Below are 12,697 nucleotides of genomic sequence, written 5' to 3'. Positions count from 1 at the left end.
TCATCTAATGTAAAGCCCTGGGCCAAATTCAATCCTGGTGTTACTGTGCTGTATTCTGATGAAGTCAGGTAAGGGTTTGGTACACAGTAAATGACAGATTATGCAACGGTTGTCTGTAGTTTATGTAAAGTAATCATGTAAGAATGGATTTGCTAGGCAGAGTGAATCGACAATTACACTAACTCCATGTTCTCCTTTGAAAAACTGATTTTTACTGAGTGAAACCAAAAGTCATTCAGAGGTGTGGAGGGTGAGCCGAACATGACAGAATACAGCTTTCTGCTTCACTGCTTGTCTCTATGAATCTTACCTTCTGTCCATAACCAACAGCACTTGCAACAGAGAGACCATGTCTAGGGAGAGAAATCACGTAGGTGTGGGAGGAAAAGCCTGGAAAAGTCACTGGAACTAAGCCCAAGAATCCTGTTGCTTGGTTTAGAAATGGATCTGTCTCAGTGGGAGTGATAAATGACATGGTGGAATATGAGGAGTTCTGATGGGAAGTGTGGGGGTTCTGAAGAGAGGAGCTGATGGAGGTATGGATGGGGTGGGTGGATGGATGGGGTAAAATGTACCCTTGTTTGGGGGATGTAGAGTGTGGTGCACACATCTCAAATAATAGTTAGGAACGTCATTCAGTTCCTTGAACAGAATGATCTGCAGAAAAAGTGGAAAGGTTTGATATTGCATTCTGAGGAATAAGTAAAAATCCATTCGCTTAGAGTTGAAGAGCCACCACTGGCCTAGTGGATAAAACACTGGATTGGGATTCAGGAGAAGTGGGTCTGATGACCAGCCACAGGCTCCCGGTGTATCCCTGGGCAAGTCATTTAATCTTTCTGTGCCTCAGTTCCCCATCTGTAAAGTGGGAGCAATACTTCACAGGAGTGTTGTGAGGGTAAATCTGTTAATGATTGTAGGCACTCAGATACTACAGTGATGGCAGCCTGGGAAGTACATAGATAGCTTGGGCTCCATGCAGATGATAGGGGTTACATAAGCTGTCCTGTGCCAACGCCAGCCCAGGGGACCCCTCTTGAAGTCACAGTTCCTCCCAGGCTCCCTGTAGTGCTTTCTTGGGGTGTGTTTCCCCCCCGCCTCAGCAAGAGAGAGACTTGCTGGTGCTAAACTGGGTGATAGCTCTGACTGCTAACCACCCCAGACAGACTTCTCAGGACTCTGCCAGCCCTTACTTTGCCTTGCAGGTTAATATTTGGTCCACCCCTGTCCCCTAACTTCCTAGAAGCGTCCCCTTGTAGAGTGCAGCTCCTGTCACTGGGCACTCTCGGTAATTTCCAAGTCTGCTGCTTCCCAAGAGTCTGCATACACACCAGCTTGCTTGATTCAACTGGGAAGGCATGTGCTACTTAATATCACAGCACTGCAATGACTTTATAGTAAAAGGAGAATAAGCTTATTAACAAAGAACAGATTCAAGTGAGTATTGAGTAAGAATAATGGAAACACTGATGGTTACAAATAAAACAGAAGTATAACATGCTTCTAAGAGACCGATCGTTACTTTTAAACAGGCTAAAACCTTTGTCTAAGATAAGTTTCTAACCTAAAGGATCCGCTCAGTATCAACAGCCCTCAGGGCCGGGATCGAATTTTCATGGATGCGAAAGGTGCTGTTCTTTTTGCTCCCTCAGTAATGGGTAACCAAAAGGTTCTTGTCCCTTCTTATAGGCCAGCAAACCTTTGAAATGAATCTCTGTGAAGCGAACCCCTAGATAAGCTCCTTGTTTCTTGCTGCTGTGTTCCGGGGTGCTTTGACACCAGGCTGCGTTCTCATCCGCCTGTTAACTTGTTTTTCCTGTTTAACCTCAGATGCAAATGAACTTCCATCATATTTGGCTTACCCTGATCAATGTACATCAGAGATCTAGGCACAGGGGTAAATCAACATTCCTTTGCGTCTGGGAAAAACTTATCAACTCTGCCTGGTTACATAGCTCAAACCTGTTTTTAGTATGTACATTCAGCTTCTTGACTGGCAGTCATACACACATCACACAATGCTTGTGATGACCAGTATGATATAAGCTTTCATTTGATACCTCACATGGCATTTTTAATAAGTAAATACTATGACAGCAGTGGGTTAAGTGTAGTGAGTTTATCAGGCTTGCTAGGAAATTGCTGTTCCATGACAGTGAACCCTTTGCCAGTTGGCTTTTAGGGGCTCTGAGGGTCATGCTCTTCTTTTGCTCTGAGGAGAGAGTAAGTTGCTTCACCCTTCTTTGGGGCATGGCTTACATCCCACGCTCACCTGGCCACCTCTGACAGCCTGTTCATGGGAGGGCAGAGCCATAACTTCACCCACTTCTGCTCTCTCCTCACCCACTTGCTTGTCTAGGGTTGCATTGGGAGGGCCGGCCCTGCTCTTGCTGCATCCAGGAGCTGCTAGGCAGAGATGGGTTCTTACTCCTGTGGGCAGCCATGTGGCCAGACCCATCGGCTATCCTTCAATAGCCACGTGACAATTCCTAGAAAGAGAGAAGGATACGTATCTCAGTGGCAAACACTGCTCTTAGTATTCTGGTGCAAATCCAGAGGGACTCCATGGATTTCTTTACCCTGCCTGACAACATACAACTGCTCTGTTAGGAAAATAAAGAACAGAGGCTTTGCAAGCTCTGCTTTTGGTTCTTCTAATGTAAGCCAGAGCTCACACAGTGCATGAAGGCATCTGTGACCTGCAAAAAAAATATGTGAGGTTTCTTTACATGGTACAGCAATCTGTGATTTGTTGTCCTTGCTGCTAATAAAATAGTAGGCTTAGATAAATTAGCTGGAATATATCTGCTCACCTTCACTGTCAAAATATATCCTTGAAATATATATTTAGATTCAGTAGCCTAAAATGGCATAGTTCAAAGCTTTCCAGCTCTAACAAACTGTTGATTAATTGTTGTGCTACTTGATCGCTCTCGAAGATCAGGGAAGAATATTGCACTAAAACATGTAGTGTCTTCAAATTAAATATGGGCTCTTAATTGGCAATTTCCATCTCAACTGCTTGAGGTTCTCAACACATGCCAAAAGATTGATGCCACACTGTTATACAGCATATAAATAACTAGGAGCTGTTTGTGTGTGTGTGTAAGAAAAAAATGCTTCTGCGGTTTTAGTTGCAAATATTCCACTAAGCTCCTGCTGAGGCTAATCCTGATGATTTATCCAGCACTAGATCTGGATTCATGGATTGGGATGTGACCTGTCTCTCTTAATTGTGTGCAATCTCTTTGGGATACATATTTCTATATTATCCTCATTTTATCTTTGATAAGTAAAGGTCTAGGGCTACATTTTCAAAAGTGACTGGTGGTTTTGGGGGAGCCATCATAAAGGCTGATTTTCAGAGGGTGGATGCTTAGCACAGGCTTTTTAAAGGTGCCTCAGTGCAGGACCCCCAAAATAACTGGTGACTTTTTGAAAATTTAGGAGTAAAAGTATTGATCATTTAGCCCCTTGGATTTCAGACTGTGGGTGTTGCAAGTACCGTTAGACTATTGTAGAGTAAGGCATTGTGCTGTGTTGTATGAGGGAAATGTTCCAGATCAATCACAATACTTAGCACGTATGTTGTGCTTTTCCTCATCGAAGAGCTTTAAAACTTTTCCTACTCCTTATGGGGTAGATAATATTATCCCCCTTTATGAGGCAGGGAAATAGGAGGCTTGGAGATATGACATGAATTGGCCAAGACCACAGAGAGGATGGCTGTAAAGTCAAGATTACAGTGTTGATAAATTGTAGAGTCAATTGTTTGACCACACTTTGGTTCGTTATGAAATATGTTCAGGAGACCAAATCACCAATATTGGTCTGGTTTACTGCTGTAAGCCAATAGTAATATAGTACAGGATAAAGATTCAATACCACATGAGTCTGTGAGAACCTGTCTCATGTGGTGTTGTTACATTCACCTTACACAGAAAGTCTGCGCCCATAGTTATGCATTTCAGCTAGGAGTATCTATAGGAGATTTTACCAGTTACAAAACTCATAAGAACATAAAAATGGCCATATTGGGTCAGGTCAATGGTCCATCTAGCCCAGTATCCTGTCTTCTGACAGTGGCTAGTGCCAGATGCTTCAGAGGGAATGAACAGAACAGGCAGTCATCGAGTGACCCTGTCCACTCCCAGCTTCTGGCAAACAGAGGCTAGGAACACTCAGAGCATGGGGTTGCATCCCTACCCACCTGGTTGAGGTCTCAGGTGTAGCCCTTGTGTTGAACTTCTGCACTGGGGTGAATTTCTCCCAGAGAGAACACTGATATCCAAACTTGGAGAAAGATAAGGTTGGCGGATAACAACTTTGAGGCAGATCATCCTTAGAGGTTTAGCTGATGGTTCTGACTACTGTCTACCTAATGTAGAGTAACTGAATTGACAGGATCTGGATTATGAAAGTTGGATCTGTTGGAGTGAATGTTCTTCTGTATAATGACAAGACCATACATACAAAATATAATTATTAGCCCTGCTTCTGTCTTCTATTGTGTTGTACGAGGTGCTGGCAGAGCAAACGTGGCTTCAGATTTGCAAATGGGAAAGAACATACAACACCCATCTGACCTTCCCAGAGAAGGATGTAACTTGTTTCATGGGCTCTGTCAGATACGTTCTTCTGTGTCTATATGCCCTGGTGCCATTGTTTGGCATGGAATTACCTGCGCACCCAAAAAGCCTGAGTGATGCTTGCTGGCTATGTAAAGAAGTCTATTCTATTCTATTAGTCTGCTATATCGTTGCACAGTTGGCATCTTACAAGCAGGTTTTGTATTCAATTACACTGGAAAACAGATTTGATTGGCATGCTAAGGCCACTAGAGTCATGGCAAAGCCATCAGTTATCAGTGTAGGTGTAAATAACACCACCGGTTTGGGTGATAAAGTTACCTATTGAAAATCCAGCTGCTAGGGGAGGGGATAGGCAGCCATAATTAACTTCCAAATCCATGTCTTACATTTATTTCCCTATTCCATGTGTTCTTATTGACTGATGTGCTGCTTGTGTGCTGACCGGTTAAATAAACCCCCAGCCTAAAATAAATCTGTGAATCTGTGCAAGACATTCAAAACATGGAAGAGACGAGCCAGGCTTAGTTGGCCAGGTTCAGACCATCGTGCTGATGTGTCCATTCTCCTCTGTCATCTGCTGGTTCTTCATTCACTCCTGCAAGTTCTCGCTCATAGAACATGGTGTCTTCCTCAGCGGCAAAATTTATATCAACCTAACATCTGGTTGATTCCAGCCATGTATTTCTGGGTTCTGGGTCTTACCTGCCATCTTCCACCTCTTCTCTAGCCTCCTAAGGATAGGTACCTATTCCGCCTTGGTGTTGTTTCCATCCAGCAGAATGAGAAAAGACAACTTCTCTGAAGACCTGAGGCTCTGATGTGGCTTACCAGAAAGTATTTCAGTGCCCTAACTGGGTCTGAAGTCATAAAAGTAGACTCCTTCCAGTGATAGAACAGTTGTCCTAGTTTCAGACGGTTATTACTGGCTTCTGTTTCATTCTGTACAACCATCAAGGACCTCAAGTACCAATGGTGGGACACTGCAGGATGTAACAAAGAGGAAACTTTCCTCTTGTAAGGCTGTCCTTGGTGACACCAGGGGAGGATCATTCCAAAAAAATCCCTTCCCCATGTCATGAGGAAATGGTATCCTCCACTCTTGCTTGTTTCACTGTCAGTGGTCAGGAAGGGCCTGCATGAGTACAAGTGCCTCTTTGACTGTTCAAACCAACTGTATGGCACATGGTAGCTAAAAATGTATTCCAGTTTAGGACTCTAATTCCTTCAGGAAAAACAGTTAATCATTGTAGGGAGCTTCTATGTATGGGGGAGGGGAAGTTAAGAATTCATTTTTGGCCAGCGGGGACTTTGATTATTACGGTGTGCACCTCTCCCCCATGAGTCATTTGTATGCATTTCACTGTCAAGATGTTTGAAACCCCACAATGCCTTTTCCTCAAGGGAGCTTACAGTCAAACTTATGCAAACTCTTTCTTCTCAGGTGCCTCCCGATCATCTGTCACCCGATGCAAGCCAGGAGCCAACTGCCCCATCACACGCAGTGGCATCAGTAGGCAGCTCTCCCCTTTATCTGTTGCTGAAGATTCTGCTGCTCCCATTCTTGAGCTGCAGAGTCGAAGCCCCTCTGGAATTTGCCGGCACAGCAGAGTCGAGAGGCAGATCAGATCAGGTAGGAACAACAGCTGCATATCTGGCACAGTGAGATGCCTGCAAAAGGCCGCTTTCGTCTGTCTTGGAAGGATGCCGTGGTTGGTGCAATGTCAGAAAGCATTGACATGGTTTCCTGTACCGTGTGCAACACAGCCACACGAAAGCCATTCCTTTGTCTGTTGCAAATTGGGGTTTGGAGGGATTGAAGAGTGGAGGGGGAAAAGAGGCATGGTCCCTAATAGGAATATATGCTTTAGTATCTGAGAAGTAGTATCTGAGAAGCCCAATAGTCATGGAAGACCTTTAAAGGATGATAAATAATAACACGCAGTTTTACATAATGGTTGTGTTTCCTTAGCTTCAGCCAGGCCAGAGCCCAGGGACTCTTAAAAGCCAGTTCTATTCCTTCTCAAAGCCACTGGCCCTCTCACCTCAGACCATGGATGCTCTGAAGAGGAGGAAGAGAGAGAGCAAGAGGTGGAATGATATCTAGGCGAGACCATCAACCCCAGCTCAGATCACCAGTCAGCTGCTGAGGAAGACATCAGGGCTAACCGCAGGATGTAGCCTCCCCCTTTACTGCAGCAGTGTAGCCCAAGTAAACCTGTAGGTATGGTGCTGCCTCTGGTTTCTCCATCAGCAGATCAACCTGGGCACTGGTGGCTCCTTCATCCATGTGGGTGGGATGGACACAACTATGATGTATTGGCCTGAGGCAGAGTTTTCAAGTCTGCTGAATTCTTCTAGAAGGAGGAGAGCAGTTGGGACTGAAATAGCATCATTGCCCAAGCTCCTTGGGAAAACTGTGGCGTCAAAGAGGAGGGGGCGGAGACTGAACCTCCCAAACAACATTGAGAATGTGGGAGATGAGTCTCCTCTTCTGTCTATCCATTGCCCAAACTCTGAGAAGAGGTAGCCATTTCTAGTGTTCCAATCAGCTGGGTAAACTGAGGGAGCTAGTAATCCTGTAGAAAGAATGTATATGATGACAAAAAGGGAATTCAATAGAGAGTTGCAGAGAGAACTGCTGGATATCCTGGAAAAATATCTGAGATACCCTGAGACAACAGTGCATAGCATGCAAGAAGGATCATACCCAAGACACTAGAGACCTGATTCTGATCTCACCTATATTGGTGATTGGGACTGACTTCATTCAAGCCAACACCTGTGTAAAACCAAAATCAGAATCAATCCTGAGTTCTCTAAGGAAGGACCTTGGTTCCTCTGAGGAGTGGTAGTGCCCTGACCTGATTCTCCTTGAACTTGGCACCCTATTACTTTTGACTGCATCCCCTTTCAGTTCTGAGCCTCCCTTTCTAAGGAGTAAGATCTGAGCAAGGTTGTCTTGGGAAAGTACTGTAGCTAGACAGGGACAGTATAAATGCACATGAGGAGTAGTCACAAAGAAAGCATAGTGACCTAAACTTCAGTTAAAGCTGCCCTCTCTCTACAAGATGGATGGCAGACATTGATGCATTTAGAAGAGCAGCCTGTGCGTTATGCTGTTTCACGTACCATTCCTTTGCAAGACCTTTTTTTTTTTTTTACCATATTGTCATTCAGGCATCATAAGCAAAGACTATGTTAGCAATAGCAAAAAGTTAAACACAGAATGTATGGGGTTTTCTGGTCACTAACTGCTTTCCAATACCGTGTTCCTCTGGCCACAACGTCTTATCAGTTCTGTCCCTTTTCCTCTGTGCTTCTTGGCTCCCCAAATTTGTTTCCGTGTCCATGACTGGTGATGTTTATTGCTGTGTTGCTGATTGGATTAATTGCAGGCACAGAGGAGCTCTGCCATCTTGGTGGTTGTGAAAAGTTATTTACTGGTTGCTTTGACTGATGTGTGTGTTTATTTTGTGGTAGCTCACGCTTCAGCATCTGCACATTGGTTCTGCTTCCCTGCCCAGGCCTGGCTCCAGCCTGATGGCCAGTAGAAATGGAATCTTTGGAAATATCCTACCCATTTAGTATGGATTTATTTATGCCCGTTATACATGTAGGCCACCCTCTTGGAATCCAGGCCCCAGGCTCGTTATTCAGAATTCACATGCATCCAACGAAGTGGGTATTCACCCACGAAAGCTCATGCTCCCAAGCGTCTGTTAGTCTATAAGGTGCCACAAGACTCTTTGCTGCTTATTCAGAATTGTTATTGTTTTTTTATCTTTGCTGAGGGATGAGACTTTTGAAGTGCTTAAGTGATTCAGGAGCAGAAATCCCATGGACTTTTGAAGGAACTTTTGCTACTTAGGTTATTCCACCATATAAGATTAATCAGACCAGAGGCTCATGTACCTTTTCGAGCCAAGCAAGAACTCACAAGGAGTGTATGTTTCTGTTATTTTCATTAACATCCTGTGACAGGGTCAGGTCAGATGGCTACAGGAGATAGAAGGCAGATATATTAGCCCCAGATTAAGTAGGTCCCCTTTCCCTGGGTATGGTAACAGGGAAGGTTCCAGAACAATCAGGAGCTTTCTAGAAACAATTAAGGCAGACAGGCTGATTAGAACACCTGCAGCCAATCAAGAGGCTGCTAGAATCAATTAAGGCAGGCTAATCAGGGCACCTGGCTTTAAAAAGGAGCTCACTTCAGTTTGTGGTGTGTGTGTGAGGAGCTGGGAGCAAGAGGTGCAAGGAGCTGAGAGTGTGTGCTGCTGGAGGACTGAGGAGTACAAGCGTTATCAGACACCAGGAGGAAGGTCCTGTGGTGAGGATAAAGAAGGTGTTTGGAGAAGGCCATGGGGAAGTAGTCCAGGGAGTTGTAGCTGTCATGCAGCTGTTACAGGAGGCACTATAGATAGCTGCAATCCACAGGGCCCTGGGCTGGAACCCGGAGTAGAGGGTGGGCCCGGGTTTCCCCCAAACCTCCCAACTCCTGATCAGACACAGGAGGAGTTGACCCAGACTGTGGGTTCCACCAGAAGGGAAGATCTCTGAGGTGAGCAAATCTGCCAATAAGCACAGGACCCACCAAGGTAGAGGAGGAACTTTGTCACAGTCCACATCCGGGACTGCAAAATCCACACCAAATGCTAATAATAACTTCACGCACAGTTATAGTAATTACATAGTTGTTTGGTAATTGGAAAATGTAGGGCTCGTGCAAAGGTGTTTTATGCCTTCTGTTTCTGTGATTACTGTAACTATTAGATCAATGAGAGTTAATTGCTTGGTAGTTCTGTCTTGCAGGTAACCCCACCTGTGGATATTACATAACATGTTCTGTGCAAGCATCTCCGGTTTGCAAACAAACTATAATTTACCTTTCAGTGGTAGCGGTCAGTCATTATTAGTATGACTAAAATATCATGCTCTGGCTCCTGCCCCCCATCAGTTAAAGGGAATGTTAAACTGACTGCGTTTTTATAAAAACTATCTTTTCAAGTATCAGAGGGGTAGCCGTGTTAGTCTGGTTCTGTAGAAGCAGCAAAGAGTCCTGTGGCACCTTATAGACTAACAGACGTTTTGCAGCATGAGCTTTCGTGGGTGAATACTCACTTCTTCGGATGCAAGCAGTGGAAATTTCCAGGGGCAGGTGTGTATATATAAGCAAGCAAGAAGCAAGCTAGAGATAACGAGGTTAGATCAATCAGGGAGGATGGGGCCCTGTTCCAGCAGCTGAGGTGGCCCCATCCTCCCTGATTGATCTAACCTCGTTATCTCTAGCTTGCTTATATATACACACCTGCCCCTGAAATTTCCACTGCTTGCATCCCGAAGAAGTGAACTCATGCTGCAAAACGTCTGTTAGTCTATAAGGTGCCACAGGACTCTTTGCTGCTTCTATCTTTTCAAAGCACTCTCTGATTATTCTGTGCATGTTATTAATAGACCTTTAATTTTATTTGAACTCTTTTTTCACTATTAAACAATGGAACAGCTAAATAGCTGTGACTTTGGGCACGAACAAGGCTCTGCTGTCCCTGTCTATCGTGAAGTTTGCTGGAATGGCTGCAGTGTTGTGTTTCTATAACTTAACCAGGGCTGGCTCCAGGCACCAGCATTCCAAGCTGGTGCTTGGGGCGGCAATCTGCAAGGGGCGGCAGTCCCTGTTGTTTTGCCCCCAAGCAGCGCACCGAATTGCCGCCGCAGACGGCGGGGGCAGTCCGTGTGCCCTTAGGGTGGCACGTGAGTTTACGTGGTGGCGGCAATTCAGCATCAGCTTCTACGTTTAGCTGTCCGCGGCGGCTTCAGCTAAACATAGAAGCTGCCGCCGAATTGCCGCCGCCGCAGAAACGCGCCTGCCGCCCTAAGGGCACACGGACTGCCCCCGCCCCCCGCGGCTGCAATTCGGTGTGCTGCTTGGGGCGGCGAAAACTGTAGAGCCGGCCCTGAACTTAACTCTTTTATGAGGCTAGATTGTTGGCCTACTGCTCAACCCCCAACCTGGAGGTCCAGTGGGACTTGGGGGTTGGAGGGGCCTGGTCCCTATCCTTTGACCTCTCTGGCTTGGGTGGCCCAATGAGGAATTAAAACTCCTGCTGGTGTACCTCCTTACCATCTATATTCTAGAAAGAGGCCACTGCACAGTTGCAAAATACACTGTTTCCTCATTATAAAGTTCTTGGTTATAATGCATTCTCTGATATAATTAAAAGAAACACTTCCAAGGTCAAATTCACCCCGATGTACCTCTACTAACTTGGTCCACTACGTTTACATAATGTTAATCCTATATAGAATCATAGAATCTCAGGGCTGGAAGGGACCTCAGGAGGTCATCTAGTCCAACCCCCTGCTCAAAGCAGGACCAACCCCAACTAAATCATCCCAGCCAGGGCTTTGTCAAGCCTGACCTTAAAAACTGCTAAGGAAGGAGATTCCACCACCTCCCTAGGTAACCCATTCCAGTGCTTCACCACCCTACTAGTGAAAAAGTTTTTCCTAATATCCAACCTAAACCTCCCCCTCTGCAACTTGAGACCATTACTCCTTGTTCTGTCATCTTCGACCACTGAGAACAGTCTAGATCCATCCTCTTTGGAACCCCCTTTCAGGTAGTTGAAAGCAGCTATCAAATCCTCCCTCATTCTTCTCTTCTGCAGGCTAAACAATCCCAGTTCCCTCAGCCTCTCCTCATAAGTCATGTGCTCCAGCCCCCTAATCATTTTTGTTGCCCTCCGCTGGACTCTCTCCAATTTATCCACATCCTTCTTGTAGTGTGGGGCCCAAAACTGGACACAAAAGCAACTGCATCAAAGGGAAGTCAAGCTTTGGTCTGAAATCCTGCCTTTCTCACATGTTGTTATGTTGAACTGCTCCATTACAGAACTCATGATGATGTATCCTATCTTCACAGCTGGTGTATGCTAAAGAAACCGATACTATAGCAGAAATTATGAATTCCTAGAAATGGATCCATTTTGCCTGTAACTCTCCTCTCTTTTTTTTTTTTTTTTTTTCAGGAGAAGAAGGGACACAAACCCATACCGAGAACAACAGTCAAGAAAACCAAGCACAGACCCGGTGTCAGTCTTGCACATCTACATTTCTTAAGGTTGTCTGGGGATTTCTAATAATCTTATCAGTCTCATCCTCTTGGGTTGGAACCACACAGATTGTGAAAATCACATATAAGAACTTTGACTATCCATTTTTCATGACTTGGTTTTCAACAAACTGGAACATTATGTTTTTCCCCGTTTATTATTCTGGGCACCTTGCAACTGCACAGGAAAAGCAGTCTCCAATCAAAAAATTCAGGTAGGTTTTATTGTGACAATGTCGCTTTAAGTATCTCCATGACTGTTGACTCAAATTACAGCTGTTTTCTTAGACTCTAGCTATATAGTTTGCTTTTTGGTGTGATGGTGCAGAATAAAGATCACACTTTATTTTAAGGTCCCAGTCATATATAGTGTATTAGAAGTTAATAGATTATTTACATATGCTTGAATAAATGGTTAATTTTTATAGATTGTTATTGAGTTCAACAGGTTAATTGGTTGCTTATAACCATGGCTTATAAACATGGATTATACCTTGTATTGATGTGCTTATAGCCATCTATAACAGATACTATCTGCATCTGTAACATACAGCCTTAATATAAAGTCTGACCAGAATAAATCAGAGCTGGCCAAGATGAAGCTTAAAGCTGGGGAGACGGAAGATTGCGGCTTGTCTTAAGGGCTCCTGTAGGGGAATAATGGTATGAAAACCATTTCCCCACACCCCTGTGTTGGCTATCCACATACCAGGCCACAGTCTGCCTTGAGGGGAGTAGGGAGATGGTTTTCATCCCCTTTCCATAAAAGCTGCTTCCCACCATGCTGGGAGAGCCAGGGAAGGAATTGTGAACTACAGAGTCACAGTCTGCGCTTTGGACAAAGCAGCTACACGCTGCCCCTTGCTATGGGCTGAGAGTAAAGTCAATCTAGCCTGAAGTGAAGAAATGCTGGGAGCATAACTGCAGTTATAATTTTAGGTTATATGGGCAGTGACATAAACATCTAGGGTTGCCACCCATCTGGTTTTTACCCAGA

General features: G+C 44.8%; 1 protein-coding gene across 4 annotated transcripts in view; it reads left to right on the top strand.

Moving 5' to 3' along the window:
- Positions 1–12,697, top strand: part of SLC35F4 (solute carrier family 35 member F4) — a 184,953-nt gene that overhangs the window by 135,185 nt on the left and 37,071 nt on the right. For 2 of the 4 annotated variants that reach the window (XM_039538689.1, XM_039538690.1), the window contains exons 2-3: positions 6,034–6,222; positions 11,618–11,915. In XM_039538689.1, coding sequence (XP_039394623.1) covers positions 6,034–6,222; positions 11,618–11,915 — 487 coding nt within the window. Of the gene's footprint in view, positions 1–6,033; positions 6,223–11,617; positions 11,916–12,697 lie in introns of those variants that run through there. The other 2 variants (XM_039538691.1, XM_039538692.1) reach the window with 2 other exon arrangements.

Source organism: Mauremys reevesii, linkage group 4 (genome assembly GCF_016161935.1).
Source record: "Mauremys reevesii isolate NIE-2019 linkage group 4, ASM1616193v1, whole genome shotgun sequence".
Taxonomy (NCBI): domain Eukaryota; kingdom Metazoa; phylum Chordata; order Testudines; family Geoemydidae; genus Mauremys; species Mauremys reevesii.
Note: the sequence above shows the minus strand (reverse complement) of the source record. Positions and strands in the feature narration are given on the sequence as shown.